At 39.7% G+C, this 18,285-nt stretch overlaps 1 protein-coding gene and 3 long non-coding RNA genes across 4 annotated transcripts; 3 read left to right on the forward strand and 1 right to left on the reverse strand.

The window, feature by feature from the left end:
* The first annotated feature begins 417 nt into the window (after positions 1 to 417).
* On the forward strand, positions 418 to 2,882 carry LOC148926523 (uncharacterized). The gene is made up of 2 exons (XR_016130541.1): positions 418 to 951; positions 1,033 to 2,882. It is a non-coding gene; the product is annotated as an uncharacterized LOC148926523 (long non-coding RNA).
* Positions 2,883 to 4,326: 1,444 nt separating this feature from the next.
* Positions 4,327 to 5,092, reverse strand: LOC125187168 (uncharacterized). Its single transcript, XR_007170575.2, has 2 exons — positions 5,015 to 5,092; positions 4,327 to 4,556 (listed from the first exon to the last, which is right to left on the reverse strand). It is a non-coding gene; the product is annotated as an uncharacterized LOC125187168 (long non-coding RNA).
* Positions 5,093 to 5,626: 534 nt separating this feature from the next.
* On the forward strand, positions 5,627 to 7,486 carry LOC125187167 (uncharacterized). Its single transcript, XR_007170574.2, has 2 exons — positions 5,627 to 7,131; positions 7,241 to 7,486. It is a non-coding gene; the product is annotated as an uncharacterized LOC125187167 (long non-coding RNA).
* A 3,212-nt stretch (positions 7,487 to 10,698) lies between these two features.
* On the forward strand, positions 10,699 to 11,253 carry LOC125189634 (uncharacterized). The gene has a single exon (XM_048086893.2). It carries the CDS (start codon positions 10,699 to 10,701, stop codon positions 11,251 to 11,253), a length of 555 nt encoding a protein of 184 aa, XP_047942850.2.
* The last annotated feature ends 7,032 nt before the right edge of the window (positions 11,254 to 18,285 follow it).

Raw genomic sequence — 18,285 nt, forward strand, 5'->3', positions numbered from 1 at the left:
TCAATATAATATTACTCATATTTTATACTATAGCCCATTCCCCAAGATAAGAATATAGCCCAGGCCCTAAAGTGAAAGAATATAATATTACTCATATTTTATACTAACGGAGGTAGGTATCTAGATCAAATTAAACTTAAACTAGTAGAAAAAGAATGTTTTTTAGCTTTTAATGAAATTTAACAAATGATCAGATATTTCGTGATCTATAAGGGAATGATTCTTAATTTACGTTTATTTCATATTGTCCTATTAAGAGAGATATGTTCATCATACATTGTACACTATTATATAGGACTGGGAAATACTATGCAAGGAAAACCTAATTTATATTAATTACATTTATTCATATCTCCTACGATTGGTAAGATATAATCTCGCATATCTTCCTCAGGATATGGCGTGATCTTCTTTCAATCTTCCAACACTCCCCCTTAAGTTAACTAACAGGGTATCCAATACTTAACTTGCACAATACTTCTCGAAATGATTTCGAGTTCACAGCCTTTGTCAGAATGTCAGCCAACTAATCCTCGGACTTGACATACGACATCTCAACTATCTTTGCTTCAATATTCTCCTTTATGAAGTGTCTATCAACCTCCACGTGTTTGGTCCGATCATGTTATTTTTCAGAGATACTGATTGCCGCCTTGTTATCGCAGAATAGTCTACACGGTTGTGCAGAATAAAGATCTAACTCTGTCATAAGTCTTCTTAGCCACAATATCTCTGTTAGTCCACTCTTAATTCCCCGAAACTCTGTTTCTACACTAGATAGTGCTACCACCTTCTGTTTCATACTTTTCCATGTCACGAGGTTGCCTCCCACAAAGGTTAAGTACCCCGCAGTCGATTTCCGGTCATTTGGGTTTCCTGCCAAGTCAACATCTGTATTTCCATGAGTCCGTGTTTCTCAAACAGAAGCCCATGTTCAGCCGTGCCCTTCAGGTATCGAACTATTCTCAAAACTGCCTCCCAGTGCTCTTCTGAGGTGCATGCATAAACTGACTTACTACTCCCACTGCATAGGAAATATTTGGTCTCGTGTGGGACAAGTAAATCAACTTCCCAACTAATCTTTGATATCTCCTTCGATCTGCATGCTTAGCTTCCTTCTTCATCTGCAATCCATGATTTTGGACCATTGGTGTATCTACTGGTTTGCAATCAAGCATCCCGATTTCAGCCAATAGATCCAGTATATACTTCCTCTGGTTAATGAAGATTCCTTTCTTCGACCGTAGCACTTCTATTCCTAAGAAGTATTTAAGAAGTCCCAAGTCTTTCATATCGAACTCTTTAAACAAGTTCTTCCTCGGCTCAGCTATTTCTTCCTCATCATCTCCAAAAATGATCATGTCATCTACATATATAATAAGACACGTGATCTTACCGTTCTTTTTCTTGAGAAAGAGAGTATGGTCGGAATTACTCAGCTTGTATTCGTACTTCTTCATCATTTCTGTAAATCTCCCAAACCATGCTCGCGGAGATTGTTTCAAGCCATACAGTGTCCTCTTTAAATGACACACTTCTCCATCTCGAAATTCACCAGCAAATCCAGGCAGGGGTTCCATTAATACTGGTTTTGGGAGTTCTCCGTGTAGGAAGGCATTGGTCACATCAAACTGGTGTAGCGGCCAGTCCTTGTTGCCAGCAATCGAGAATAGTACTTTTACAGTATTGATTTTGGCCACTCGGGAAAAAGTCTCAGAATAATCTATGCCGTATGTCTGAGTATATCTCTTTGCCATAAGACGATCCTTATATCTGTCTATTGTACCATCTGGCCTTCTCTTGATCGTGAACACCCATCTACACCCAACGGTATTCACTCCTTCAGGTTGTTTTCCTTTTACCCAAGTGTTATTCTTTATTAGTGTCTTCATTTCAGTGAACATGACTTCCCTCCAGTGTTTATGTTACGTTGCCTCATCAGCTGACACTACTAGAAAATTCACATATTATGACATGTATAAATGCAACTAGAAAACTATTATCTTAATGGCACTTATTGCACGTGTGAGGAAAAAAATGTGATAACAAGCAAAGTGCGAAGATAAATCTTTCTTTCTTACACTCAAAATGTGTCAAGCAAAAACTCTTGTCATCACAATGTATAGTGTCATAAAGTATTCTTTTAAACTGCACTATATAAATTAACGAAAATTTACAAATAAACCCCACAAATATATATTATTACAACTTCCCACCTATATTTATTTGATTTATACTTTTGACCTACAAATTGTTGTAATTTGTATTTTCATCCTATAAATTTTTATAAATTACATTTAGTCCTTCAAATTTTTATATTTACATATTTAGTAAATACATAATTACGTTTCCACTTTCAATGTAGAAAAATCATATTAAATTGCTATTAACCATCCAACAAAATTTATATTAACAACTAATTCAAATAAAATGCTAAATTTGAATAACAAAAATCCAATGTCATAATGATCTTACATCAAAAACCTACGTGCATAAATAGTAGTAGTACTAATAATTGAAGTCCAAATATTTCTACAAGTGCAACACATATTTGAAACATAACACTTCAGCCTTGCAAATCCGCCGACAATAGAGAAGAGAAGTAGCAACATTAAATAACATAAACAAGCACATAATCAACAACTCATCATCTTTACTACGTGTGGCCATCACCTCTCTCTCTCTCTCCATATTCTTTGCAGGATAAATTAATGGCAATGACACGACCCAACTTAGGTAAGATATAATCTCGCATATCTTCCTCAGGATATGGCGTGATCTTCTTTCAATCTTCCAACAGGTCCAATCAATTAAATTAGAGATGTTATTGAAATTTGAATTTTTGATATTATAATTATGAATTCGTCATTCAATTCCTTATACGGTACCGATATACATAGTACCCCGATTTGGGGCCTCTCTCAGCTCTATATTTATTTAGCTCTTTAACAGCATTTATAATCTTTGACTTAGAGCTCTAGATAATATACATACAAAATTATTAAAATAATGAATATTAATCTTTTAGATTTGTCTGAACCGAAGGGGAACGTAGAGCAATAACTTATACCCCTCTCATCCACGAAATGGTGTTCACATTTGATTTTGCGCAGATTTTTAAGAAATATGAAGAAAATGAGTGGAATATGGATCTTACATTTATATATTAGTTTTATAATAGCATATGAGTGTTACAAGTTAGTAGAAAATGAGGTCTATTTATTAAAAATGGAAAAAGACAAAGTGGAAAATATTTCACACACGTAGGGAGTATATTAACTTAAACTAATGATGTAAATTAATTAACATGCTATCTATGTACTCTAGAGAAAATAGATATTCAAATTAAAACTATAAAAAATGGCTAATGATAATTTTAAATAAATTTAAAGTCGGTAATTACCATGCTTTAAACCTTCTTCACGGTCAGTGTTCCTACTAAAATTAAGGAATGTCAATGGAAGCGTCTTATAAAAGCAAAATATTAAGATAAGTTGTCATCAACTTAGATATGCTTTCTTTTTATTCTAAGTTGTTGATATTATTGGCAATTGAAACTACATATTTGTGTAGTGATAAAATGCAAAATTATATATTGTACAAACTCAAAACACCTCAACACAGTTTTAATAAAATATCAACACATTGTAAAATTTCAAGATTTTAATGTCAACACATAATCAACACAATATCAACACAACATCAATCTTTGACTACCGTTGAAATTCTGTTCACATTTTCCTGTTGATGTTTTTTTTATCTGTTGACATTTTTCAATGGTCCAGATCATAGTTTTGAGTTTGTACAATACTTAGAGTTTTCATTTGATCACATTCCTATACATATATAACTATCTCACATAGGTATTCATAAAGAACGGAAATCTATATATAAGTTTTATGGACCTTTCATCCTATCACCTATTAGTTTTAGGGTGCACCCCACTTTTTCAAACCCTAATTTTTGGTTTATAAAATTTTTGCATTAAATGCCTTAAATGCTATGATATGTGGATTAATTGATGAGTGATTAATTACATAATGTCTTTGTGACCTAATTGCGTATGAGAGTTGAGATTGAGTTGAATAGTCAACTTGTTGATAATATGACGTGGCGTTGAAAAGTCAAAGATGTGGAAAATATGACATGGCCGCGGAATGGTCAAAGTCGTGGAAAATGTGAAGTGGAAGTGAAATTCGAATATGTGAATATTTGATGCGGAGTAATATCATTGTGGTGAATTATTTGTCACGACCACAACTCCCTAGTGCTAGTGAGCGTAGCTATTTCGCGACTAAACAATTCTCAGTAATCAAGGAACAACAATAAAAAGGATGAAATCACTTAAATCAATAGTATCAAAGGCATATGGGTACATAGTCAAAACGTGTTCAGAGTATCAAGACTAAGTTCATAGCTTTCTAGCACAAAATTCTAGATTTGCAGCGGAAGAGTCCAAGACAAAATAGCACGTAGGAAGACATGCTACCTTGGGCTACCTATCTACTTATTTAAGGATCATTCCCAACACCTTCGCCTGCTCGTTCACGTTCAACCTGCACATTTGAAAATAACATGCAGGGCTGAGTATTTGATATACTCAGTGGGCACATTGCCAAAAATGGTTCTATCTTTAATTGTCAATGCCACAGTTGAGTGATCACGGGGTTTTACTTAAAAGACCCGAGTCACTAAAATACTTTTCCTTGAGTAAAGATTTGATTGCGCAATCACAAAACATAGATATACCATATCTGAAACTGATGTGAACCGGGAATGTGGCCACATTCCACGACGGTCACTGGACCGGCCAACTCCTTTGTTAGCTCACGGTCCCCTCATGTGTACACTAGTCCGAGTAGGGTTTGCGGCCCTACTGGGACCCGAATTCGATTTAACTAAATTGGCATAGCCAAGCAGATAGGTAATCATAAAACAAAATATGGCATGACAACATACTTGAGCAAAGATTCACATTTTCATACTGAAATCACGTTTTGAAAGAAATGCCCACCTCAAAAGCGAAAGCTCCTTCCGAAATTTCCTTAACTTGGTCTTAGATGACGTTCGAAGACGCCCCTTTAGGAAATAAAATGATACTTAATTAGATTTTGAGATATCCGTTAAGCTTAAACATGAATGCATCCTAAGTGCGTGATCATTTTATTCTTCCTCTAAATTTTCTAGAAGAGTTCTAGAATTCTTGAATATTAATTAAATCAGTAGATTTAATTAAATTGGGAAAAATTATTCGCTTAACTTGAGGGTGTTACCTCCTAAGCCATTCATTTAAGTACTAAAAATTTGGCTCGAGGTCTATTTATCGTTAGCGTATTGTAATTTCTTAAAATTAATCATTTGAGCACTCTTGCTACTTTCCGAAAAAAATTAGACTTATCTTCGTAGAATTAATTAGCGGACTATTATTTAATCCATAAAATAGGAGAGTCCAAGACTTAATTAGATTCCTCACACCTACTTTAATCTAATTAGTGGCCCAAAAAAATGCTTACACCACTAGCCCATCTCATTAACTAATATGAGGCCCAAAACAAAAGAAATAAGGAGAGGCCCAAATCTAACCATAACCCATCGACCTCTCCCTCTTTCTCCCTCATTCTCCCAACCGAAACCCTAAGCGGAGAGAAGTGTGGCGGCGCCTCCTCGTCGCCCGCCGCTAGATGCTCCGGTCGGCGCCTCCCTTGCGCCGCCGGAGAATCTGATGTCCTCCCCCCAAAAACCCTCGGTCTCACTCTCTTTCAAGAACGAAAACCCCAAAAATTGATTCTCTAAATCAAAACTCAAAACTCTACACATCCCATCTCTCCGCCGTCGACCGCTCTTCTCCGGCGAATTCTTTCTCAAATCTAGAATTCCTAGACCGGAGAGCCGAAAGGCAGCGCCTCCCTCTTTCTTGCCGCGACGCAGCGCTCCAGGCTGCTCTTCCTCGTGTAGCGCTCGAGGTGGCTGCTGTCCGAGAGCTTGGAAGCTGCTCGTCGCTGCCTCCCGTCGTCGTCGCCGACGTCTCCAACTGCAGCCGGCGCCGCTCGGTCCGCTTCTCAGACCAGCGCTGCTGCCGCCTCTCCCATCCTCCTCTCCTCCGTCGAGTTCGCGTCGTCCTGACGGATTTCCGGAGCTCCTTTGCTCGCGGTCGGCCACAGCCTCCGTCGCCGCCGGTTCGTCGCCGGACAGTCCTTCGGTTGTCGGCCTAAAGCTAAGTCTTCTGTCATAAAGCCTATTTCCCTTTTTGTTTACTTCGATTCTTATTAAGTGTGAGCTAGTTTCTGGTCTTAAACGTGAGTTTCAAAAAGAGGCAAAAAGTGAAACTGCTGGGCAAAAATAAAAAAAAAGGGCTTAAGCCTATTGTTCTTGTGCTTGCTCTAATGTGTGAAGTGGACTAAAATTCTGCAACTTGCATTCATGATTCATAAGCGTAGGGGTGAGGGTTAGCTATGGGGTTGCTACTATGTTTAGATAAGAGCAGTAGCTTAATGTTTCCTTGTTTCATTATGATGTAAGATTGTTAAGTGATGGTGTTCTACATGAATGATATGAACTAATATTTGGAAGAAAAAGATGGAAGTGTATTACCTCTTGGAAGTAGCTACTGCTTTCTATTGATCCCCTGCTCTTAACACTCAAACTATCTCACTTTCCAACTTGCTATTTTCACTCACAAATTCTGATTGAAGTGTTTGGGGTGAAGAAATGAGGCTAAGTGGAGACACACATATTTATGGGGCGAAAAGTTGGGTCAAGAATTTGTTAGCTGCAAAAATCTGGAACTGCTTGATTCTGACCAAGATTTGAATTGGCCTCTTGTTTGTATATGTAGGGAGAGCAAGAGGTTGTTCGGCTTGGGCTGATTTTGTGTACCTTAGGGGAGTTAATGAGGCTGACCTTGTTTGGTTTATTGCCCAGCATATCTCTTGTTCTTGATCCCCAAAGCAGCCTTTTACTTGACACATTTTGGTGCTACTTGGAGTACTAGAGTTTGACTAATTAATTTAACTTGTTCTCACATGCTCTCATAGTACTTTGGTTCATAACTCACATTGTTTGCTTGTGGCTGGTGAGAAACAGGTGCTGCATTAGGGTGGAGGATTTGCAGGCTTGACTTTTCCCCTTTTGGTAAGTCTTTGGTCCTCCATAGCAAAAGAAAGGTTGTTTCTTCCCTTCTAATAGTAGTCCCTTAATTACTCTTGTTCCTTAGCCATTAAAACTTGTTTTTATCTTGCAGGTGAGAGTGAAATCTCGGCTACTACCTGGCTGCACCGCGAGCGGGCCTGGGTTCGTGGTCTGGGCCGACGGGCTGCCCGAAACGGGCCCTAAATTGGGCCTGGAGAAAAGGCCCGAAGTGCACTCCAAAGTTTATTTTCCTTTCTTTGTTTTCTTTCATAGAGGACTTTGATCCATGTAATCTATTTTATTAGTTGTTCATTTTATTGAACACGAAATACCATTCGAAACACTTTATTTTTCCGAAGCGTATCTTTAATCTGTTTTAACTCGCTCACTTACTTCTTTAGTTTTTACTTCGCAACTAAAAAGATTAAGTTTCATTAAAGGCTCGAGTTCCACTAAAACTTCACGAAAAGAGAGGACGTTACATTTCTAGTTCCACATTAATATATCGAAAGCAAACTAATGGTGCGGGTATTACATTATTTTCCCAAGGGTTGAGTGAGATTAAATAGGATTTTCATAAATATCCTACCCAATTATTTGAAATATTCGACCATCACTATTATTGGAGAAGGAATCATATTTTTCTTGGATTTAATTATTTGTTTGGGATAATTATCCGAATTAAATCCAAAGTCCAATTATACTTTAATTCCACCTTGGAATTTTCAAAAACTCCACCTTTGATTATCATGAGATTTTCGAAAATCTCATATAATAGGGAAAAAAGAATTGTTTATTATATTATTTGATCCCTTATTTATTCTATTCCATTAATAAATGTAAATATGCTTGAATATCTTACCATATCTTGCCATATCTAAGAAGATATTGCCATATCCTAAATAAATTAGGATTTGAATTTAAATTCCTTGTGGGAGAGGCATAAAAATCGCCTACTACTATTATTTGGGGAGGATTTTATTATTTTATTCTGCTCCGTAATATATTATTCTACTCCGTGAAATATCCAAATTAAATCATAGGCTAATTAAATAGCCTAAGAAATTCGAAATCCTCCCTTTTCTCAATGGTTTTAACGCCAGTTACACCAACTAATCTTTCCAAATCTTTATTTATTTAATTATTGGATTATATCTTGCACCCTATAAATACATGAGAGATCCTAAACCCTAGCAACACAAACCACGCCTCCCCCACTCCCAAAATTTCGAAACCTCTCTCTCCCACTCTCTCCAAAAATTTCTTCTACTTTCTTCAAGATTTCATCATCAATTGAGAAGAATCCAAGTTGAAATTCAAGAGTTTATTGAAGAATCAAGGCTATAACTTGTTTCTAAAATTCGTTCTTTGGAAAAGGTACTTTAATTTTGATCTTCTCTTCTTCTACCGATTAATCGGTGTTCTTGAGTCCACATGCATTTAGATTGAGTGAAGGGGAATTAAATTGATGAACTTGGGATGCATGTGATAAGTGTGTGTGTGTGACCGAGTGTGTGTGTGCGCGTGCACGCCTCGGAAGGCGTGCACATGTGTGTGTTCGTGTGCGTGTGTTGTGTGTGTGTAGAACACTCATGCGCGACACGATTTAATGGTGAATTTGGAGTTGTTATTCGAATAAAAGTGATATGCTAATCGTACCTTGATTTTGGATGATGATATTAAAGATTTATTGATGGGAAAAAGGGAAACGTGGGAACATGCATGATTTGAAATCAATGTTCGAAACTGATTTATGATACGCCTAATTTAAAGGTGATACTTCGCGCTCTCAGCGTGATAAACGAGGATAAGAGAATACTTTCGAGCTAAGCCGACGAGGTGGGCTTTCTTTTAAAATAAGGACATTGTTCTAAACTGATATTGATGAGAATGAGATATGTGTTATCATGCCTTGATTTGTTTTGTCGTGCCTATCCCTCGTGGCTATGCCACTATTGATTTAATCGAATTCGGATCCTTGTAGAGCCGCAAACTCTACTTGGGTTAGTGTACACCAATGTTAGACCGAGTGCTGGCGTACGGGTCGGCCGGTCTAGTGACCTGGATTGCAGCCGCATTCCTTGTCATGTAGAATGAGGATATAGTAAACGTCGATGTGAAAAATGTTTGCGCGACCGTGATATTTGATAAAGATTATATATTGTGGTGCCTCGGGCCTTTCTAAAGATAAAACCCCGATGGACACTTGAAAATGGCATGATAACTATTTTTGTGATAAAACTGTTTTCGGCAATGAGTCCACTGAGTATGATTATAGTACTCAGCCCTGCATGTGTTTTCCCTATGTGCAGGTTGAGTGGTGACGAGCGGGCGACGATGTTGAGTAGGAAATAATAACATGATCTGTTGAAACTTTAAGTGTCGTTGTGTCTCCATACATAGCTTCACTTCTCTCTTAGTCACTTCCGCTATATTATAAAAACTTGTGATCTATTGGTTGGGTTAAATTCTTTTATTTCATGGGAATATTTTGGATATGGAACAGTTGAAATTATTTTGGAAACTTTGATAAGCATTTATTGCGATAGCCTTTTTGTTGGATTCCTTTGCTAAGGCATTATTCTTCTCCCATTTAATTATTCATTAAATGCTCTGGTAAATTACCTTTAAATGAAATCCTAGCCTATGATCTTTGTTGCATTTAAGTCTTCCTAGATAGCGATCGCCATTATTATTGTACCCTAGAATGGCGGGTCGTTACAGTTGGTATCAGAGCCTCAGTTCTTTCCGCTCTGGACCCAAGAGTCTTGTTGAAGTAAAAATCTGAAATTTGTGTAAATTGACTAATTGATAATCGTCGAAGGCTCAACACCGCTACTCGTCTCCGCTCACCCTAAATGAAACCCTAGCCTATGATCTTTGTTGCATTTAAGTCTTCCTAGATAGCGATCGCCATTATTATTGTACTCTAGAATGGCGGGTCGTTACAGTTGGTATCAGAGCCTCAGTTCTTTCCGCTCTGGACCCAAGAGTCTTGTTGAAGTAAAAATCTGAAATTTGTGTAAATTGACTAATTGATAATCGTCGAAGGCTCAACACCGCGACTCGTCTCCGCTCAACCACGACGAATGAGGTAACAAGTATCTCTTTTGTTTTTTCTGCATTTTGATACTAAGACCTCTATGAGGCAACGTTTTTGATTAATATGCCATGGGGAGATATTATTTTTGATGCAATAGATTGCCTTTTATACATGGTGTAAATTATCTATCACTATGTTATCACGCCATCACATCACGCCACTTACCTCACCACCATTTTTTGAATACCTTATGGCGCCCTGTACTCGCCACTTAAATTGTACGACTACTTCTTAAGTGCAATTATCTTGATGATATGGAACATTGATCTTTTGATAACCTTGACGCAACCGATTTTTGGTAACAATCTTGGTTGACACTACTCTTTGCAATCCGTCTACGTGACGAACTTTTGATATCTTGTGCTTGGCCATATATTCTAAAACAATTGACCCATGAACCTTGTCATTCAACTATACCACGTGACTATTGTTAGAATCATGGGAATATTGTGTGTTGATAAATCAGAATGCCGCCAAGACGCCACCAAGAACAAACTCCTCAACCGGAGGAAGAGGACAGCGTGTCACAACCCATTCCGCATCCTCCACCTCCTCCGCCTCCGCCGCCTCCGGTCGATCGAGAAATCGTGAAGCTATTTTTGGAGCAAAAGCCACCTTTGTTTGACGGATTGGGAGAACCGGCCAAGGCTGAATCTTGGATCCGGGCAATAGAGCGCATCTTCGCGATTTTGAGATGCAACGATAGAGAACGCATGAGTTGTGTGACCCATCAACTGACTGAGGCAGCTGACTTTTGGTGGGATACTAGAACGAAGACTATGCCACGAAACCAAGTAGAGGCGATGACGTGGGAAGGTTTCAAAATGGAAATATACAACAAGTATGTGCCGAAGAGCTATCGAAAAGAAAAGGCATCGGAGTTCCACAATCTAACTCAAGGACGCATGACGGTGACCGAGTACGATCGAGCGCTCAACAGCATGACCCGGTATGCCCCCGATCAAGTCGACACCGACGAGAAGCTATCTGACAAGTTCCGTGAGGGACTAAGCCCGAGATAAGAATGTCATTGGCCAGCCGAGGGAGACTCCCCTACACCGAAGCATTAGCACTTGCGCTAGATATTGAGGCAGCAATGCCTAAGGAGAAAGCTAAGGAGAACACTACCTCGTCTTTGCCCCCACCGCACTACTCCAGAGAGAAACGGAAGTGGGATGAGCCTAGAACTTCACACGATGGAAAACGGCACCAGTCGAGCCAGCATCGATCCCAGCACGGAGGAGGGCAGCATACGTTTGTCTAGCCAGAGAGGAGACTATCGACCTAGGGCACCACAATGCAATGTGTGCTCTAAGTACCATTTCGGAGAATGCCGGTACCAGAACGTGATCAAGTGCTACACTTGTGGAGGAAACAGTCACTTCTCTAGGGAGTGTCCAAATAACAAGGTAGGATCGGGATCGAGACAGAACGATCAGGGATCCTGTCAACAAGCGAGGGCACCACCGAATGAATCGGGAGGAAATCGCGACTCATCGTCGCGGCAACAACAACCTCACCGCCCCAAACTTCCTCCCTAAGCTAGAGCGTTCGCGCTGGAACAGAAGAAGCCGAAGAAAGAGCAAGAGGATCGTGGGAAAGGAAACTTTGACAGGTATGGGCGAAATTCTCGATACCCCCGTTGTTGTGTTGTTTGACACGGGTGCGTCGCACTCGTTTATATCTGAATTATGTGTGCACACTTTGAGCTTGCCTACTAGCGAATCTGAACATAGAATGATGGTGTACTCACTAGTAGGAGGAATGATAGAAATATCTAGAATGTGCTCGAACGTTGAAATTGTTATGGGAGAACTTAAGATAGTTGCTCACGACTTGCGAGTCATAAAAATGGAGGATATTGATATAATCTTGGGAATGGACTGGCTGACAACGAACTTTGCGACGATTCGTTGTAAGGAGAGGCAGATATCTCTACAAGCTCCGGGAAGCGAACCCACCATATACCACAGAATCTCGATGAATCGGCGAACCGCCATCATATCCGCGCTGCAGGCGACCACAATGATGAAAAATGGGCGAACTGCCTATCTGGTCTACCTCCATGGAGAGGAGAAGGACGAGAAGAAGATGGAAGATGTCGCTGTCGTGAAAGAATTCCCAGATGTTTTTCCAGAAGTGTTACCTGGACCACCGCTAGATCGACAATTGGAGCTCACGATTGACCTTGAACCGGAAGCCGCACCCGTCTCAAAGGCACCATATAGAATGGCGCCAAAAGAGTTGGAGAAATTAAAGATACAACTCCAGGAACTCATGGACCTAGGTTTCATTAGGCCTAGCGTTTCGCCACGGGGCGCACCAGTACTTTTCGTGAAGAAGAAGGACGGGTCGATGAGAATGTGTATCGACTATGGGGAGTTGAACAAATTGACCCTAAAGAACAAGTATCCACTACTGAGGATAGATGACTTGTTCGATCAACTTCGAGGAGCAGGCGTGTTTTCAAAGATGGACTTGAGGTCCGGATATCACCAGCTACGAGTTCGAAGGGAGGATATACCCAAGACTGCGTTTCGCACGAGATATGGACACTACGAGTTCGTTGTGATGCCGTTCGGCCTAACGAATGCCCCAGCGGTGTTCATGGACTTGATGAATCGAATATTCCATCCGTACTTGGATAAATTCGTTTTAGTCTTCATAGATGACGTGCTAGTCTACTCAAAGAACGAGAAGGAGCATGAGGAGCACCTATGAATCACGTTGGAGACGTTGAGGACCGAGAAGTTGTACGCCAAATTCAGCAAGTGTGAATTCTGGCTGAAGGAAGTGAACTTTCTAGGACACATTGTGTCAGCAGAAGGAATCCGAGTGGACCCCGCCAAGGTTGAGACGGTACAACAATGGAAGTCGCCTTCAACACCAAATGAAATTCGGAGTTTCCTAGGATTGGCAGGATACTACCGAAGATTCATAGAAGGATTCTCCAAGATAGCGAGACCAATGACGCAACAACTTAAGAAGGGAGTCAAGGTGAATTGGACCCCAGAGTGTGAAACAAGCTTTCAACTGTTGAAGGAGAAGTTGACAACCGCGCTAGTGTTAGCTGTGCCCGAGTTTGGAGCGAACTATCTAGTCTACACCGATGCTTCGAAGGTTGGACTAGGATGTGTGTTGATGCAAAATAACAAAGTGATCGCCTACGCATCACGACAATTAAGACCACACGAGTTGAACTACCCAACACACGATTTGAAGTTAGCAGCAGTGGTACATGCCCTAAAGATTTGGAGGCATCATCTCTACGGAGTTAGATGTGAAATCTTTATGGACCACAAGAGCTTAAAGTATTTCTTCGAGCAGAGAGACTTTAATATGCGACAACGAAGATGGCTCGAACTAGTGAAGGACTACGATTGTGGCATCAACTACCACCCCGGCAAAGCAAATGTGGTGGCAAATGCTTTGAGCCGTAGAGATCATTCGCAAATAGCTACTTTTCTGACGGAAGAGGAGAGCTTGATACGAGAATTTAGCAAAATGCAATTAGAAGTGATAAGTGCACCCGAAACAGTGGAAGGGCGAATTGCCACTTTGGTGGTTAAACCAGATCTGAAAACGAGAATCGTTGCAGCGCAACGGATGGATGCGGAACTAGAGGAAATCCGAATTGAAGTGAGAACTGGTGAATCCGGAAAATTTAGTGAGGAGTCCGACAACGCCCTCACCTTTGAAGGAAGGTTGTGCGTACCAAACAACGAGGAACTTAAGAACGAGATCATGAGCGAAGCTCATGAAACTCCATACACTGCCCACCCTGGAAGCACGAAGATGTACCAAGACTTGAAAAAGTCCTTTTGGTGGAACGGCATGAAGAGGGATATCGCGCCATTTGTGGAACGTTGCTTAGCCTGCCAACAGGTGAAGGCATTACATCAATGACCACATGGAAAATTACAACCATTGGAGATACCCGAGTGGAAATGGAAGCACATCGCTATGGATTTTATGATGGCCTTGCCAAAGACCCTAAATGAAAATTACGTCCGATGGTGACCCGAAGTTCACATCGAAATTTTGGATTAGTCTACAGCGCGAGCTTGGAACACGATTGAATTTTAGCACGGCCTTTCACCCGCAATCCGATGGGCAATCCGAGAGGACGATCCAAACCCTCGAGGATATGTTGAGAGCTGTGATACTCGACCGCGGTCGAAGTTGGGAGACCGTACTACCGCTAATTGAATTTGCTTACAATAACAGCTTCCAAGCAACAATCAACATGGCGCCATATGAAGCCTTATACGGAAGAAAATGTAGATTGCCGCTCTACTGGGATGAAGTTGGAGAGCGACGAGTGCTAGGACCCGATGCGGTCGAAGAGATGGTTGAAGTCGTTCGACAAATTCGTGTGAGAATAAAAGAAGCCCAGGACAGACAAAAGTCATACGCTGACGTCCGACTTACAATTTCAAGCCGGTGATAAGGTTTTTCTGAAAGTATCCCCGACGAAAGGGATAACACGTTTTGGTGTTAAAGGAAAATTGAAACCACGTTTTATCGGGCCTTACGAAATTCTAGAAGGAATAGGACCCGTAGCCTATCGATTGGCGCTACCGCCAAGTCTTGGAAACGTGCACAACGTCTTTCACGTATCGCAGTTGCGAAAATATGTGTTCAATCCAAAGCACGTGATTCACTACGAAGAAGTCGCCTTGAATTCCAACTTGAGCTACGAAGAGAGACCCCAAATGATCTTAGACCGAAAGGTTCAGAATTTGAGAAATAAATCTATCGCTAGCGTGAAAGTACTATGGAGGAACCACGAATATGAAGAATCCACGTGGGAGCTTGAAGACAAGATGATGGAACTGTACCCGGAACTTTTTCCATGAGGTACCAAATTTCAGGACGAAATTTCTTTTAAGGGTGGTGGAATGTAACGCCCCACTTTTTCAAACCCTAATATTTGGGTTATAAAATTTTTGCATTAAATGCCTTAAATGCTATGATATGTGGATTAATTGATGAGTGATTAATTACATAATGTCTTTGTGACCTAATTGCGTATGAGAGTTGAGATTGAGTTGAATAGTCAACTTGTTGATAATATGACATGGCGTTGAAAAGTCAAAGATGTGGAAAATATGACATGGCCGCGGAATGGTCAAAGTCGTGGAAAATGTGAAGTGGAAGTGAAATTCGAATATGTGAATATTTGATGCGGAGTAATATAATTGTGGTGAATTATTTTCCCAAGGGTTGAGTGAGATTAAATAGGATTTTCATAAATATCCTACCCAATTATTTGAAATATTCGACCATCACTATTATTGGAGAAGGAATCATATTTTTCTTAGATTTAATTATTTGTTTGGGATAATTATCCGAATTAAATCCAAATTCCAATTATACTTTAATTCCACCTTGGAATTTTCGAAAACTCCACCTTTGATTATCATGAGATTTTCGAAACTCTCATATAATAAGGAAAAAGGAATTGTTTATTATATTATTTGATCCCTTATTTATTCTCTTTCATGAATAAATGTAAATATGCTCGAATATCTTACCATATCTTGTCATATCTAAGAAGATATTGCCATATCCAAATTAAATTAGGATTTGAATTTAAATTCCTTGTGGGAGAGGCATAAAAATCGCCTACTACTATTATTTGGGGAGGATTTTATTATTTTATTCTGCTCCGTGATATATTATTCTACTCGTGAAATATCCAAATTAAATCATAGGCTAATTAAATAGCCTAAGAAATTCAAAATCCTCCCTTTTCTCAACGGTTTTAACGCCAGCTACACCAACAAATCTTTCCAAATCTTTATTTATTTAATTATTGGATTATATCTTGCACTCTATAAATACATGAGAGATCCTAAACCCTAGCAACACAAATCACGCCTCCCCCACTCCCAAAATTTCGAAACCTCTCTCTCCCACTCTCTCCAAAAATTTCTTCTACTTTCTTCAAGATTTCTTCATCAATTGAGAAGAATCCAAGTTGAAATTCAAGAGTTTATTGAAGAATCAAGGCTATAACTTGTTTCTACCATTCGTTCTTTGGAAAAGGTACTTCAATTTTGATCTTCTTTTCTTCTACCGATTAATCGGTGTTCTTGAGTCCACATGCATTTAGATTGAGTGAAGGGGAATTAAATTGATGAACTTGGGATGCATGTGATAAGTGTGTGTGTGTGACCGAGTGTGTGTGTGCGCGTGCATGCCTCAGAAGGCGTGCACATGTGTGTGTTCGTGTGCGTGTGTTGTGTGTGTGTAGAGCACTCATGCGCGACACGATTTAATGGTGAATTTGGAGTTGTTATTCGAATAAAAATGATATGCTAATCGTACCTTGATTTTGGATGATGATATTAAAGATTTATCGATGGGAAAAAGGGAAACGTGAGAACATGCATGATTTGAAATCAATGTTCAAAACTGATTTATGATACGCCTAATTTAAAGGTGATACTTCGCGCTCTCAGCGTGATAAACGAGGATAAGAGAATACTTTCGAGCTAAGCCGACGAGGTGGGCTTTCTTTTAAAATAAGGACATTGTCCTAAACTGATATTGATGAGAATGAGATATGTGTTATCATGCCTTGATTTGTTTTGTCGTGCCTATCCCTCGTGGCTATGCCACTATTGATTTAATCGAATTCGGATCCTTGTAGAGCCGCAAACTCTACTTGGGTTAGTGTACACCAATGTTAGACCGAGTGCTGGCGTACGGGTCGGCCGGTCTAGTGACCTGGATTGCAGCCGCATTCCTTGTCATGTAGAATGAGGATATAGTAAACGTCGATGTGAAAAATGTTTGCGCGACCGTGATATTTGATAAAGATTATATATTGTGGTGCCTCGGGCCTTTCTAAAGATAAAACCCCGATGGACACTTGAAAATGGCATGATAACTATTTTTGTGATAAAACTGTTTTCGGCAATGAGTCCACTGAGTATGATTATAGTACTCAGCCCTGCATGTGTTTTCCCTATGTGCAGGTTGAGTGGTGACGAGCGGGCGACGGTGTTGAGTAGGAAATAATAACATGATCTGTTGAAACTTTAAGTGTCGTTGTGTCTCCATACATAGCTTCACTTCTCTCTTAGTCACTTCCGCTATATTATAAAAACTTGTGATCTATTGGTTGGGTTAAATTCTTTTATTTCATGGGAATATTTTGGATATGGAACAGTTGAAATTATTTTGGAAACTTTGATAAGCATTTATTGCGATAGCCTTTTTGTTGGATTCCTTTGCTAAGGCATTATTCTTCTCCCATTTAATTGTTGGTGGATGAGCTTGCCTTAGCCAAGTTGGTGAACAAGTTCAATTTTAGATTGCCTAATGGAAAGAAAATGAAGGAGTCAGATGTAAGTGAATCTAGTGGAGTCACACCCCATAAAAAGTGTCCTTTGATTGTTGTAGCTACTCCACGTGATTGTTAGGTCCTTCCATTTTAATGTGATAATAATATTTTCGGGTTTTCTTCTTGATTCTTTCCCGAATCGTAGAGTCGAATCAAGCAGGGTTGTGATTCTATATATTATAGGATCCATTAAAGAGTCAAAAATCAAGAGAATTAGAAATAAAAGGTCTTTTCTCGTGAAACCCTTTTGTTCTTCACCGCCTCTGTTTTGTTCTTTGTTCATAATTTGCCAAAGCAAGTGCTCAAGCTTTTGTGATTGGATCAATGGCCTATCACTTCAGGAAACTAATAGGACTTTAAGAAAGTGAAATATTTCTATAAAGAGTTTGACCAAAATATTTAATATTCCAATAACAGAGGGAAAATCATAGCAATTTCTTAAATCCAATGACAAACGGTTACTATTTCATAATTTATGATCCAAGAGTAGAAGGGGTTCAAAATATAATTGCGAAAAATAGTATTATCTCAGCGGAAGCATCCAAGAGTAAGGGTGACGCCGGGTATGAAGACACGACGACCCTCAGAGTCCAAAATAAAATCCAACAACAATTCAGGTTCGACTCAGCACCATCCCAAGCTCGTCGCCACTCAACATGCACATAGGGAAAACACATGCAGGGCTGCTCAGTGGACTCAT

The sequence above is a fragment of the Salvia hispanica genome, chromosome 5, assembly GCF_029641045.1.
Source record: "Salvia hispanica isolate PSC_SH4W2 chromosome 5, Shi_PSC_v1, whole genome shotgun sequence".
Classification (NCBI taxonomy): Eukaryota; Viridiplantae; Streptophyta; class Magnoliopsida; order Lamiales; family Lamiaceae; genus Salvia; species Salvia hispanica.

Coding starts and splice junctions, on each gene's coding strand:
- LOC125189634 (XM_048086893.2), top strand. CDS start 10,699: ATGCCGCCAAGACGCCACCAAGAACAAACTCCTCAACCGGAGGAAGAG.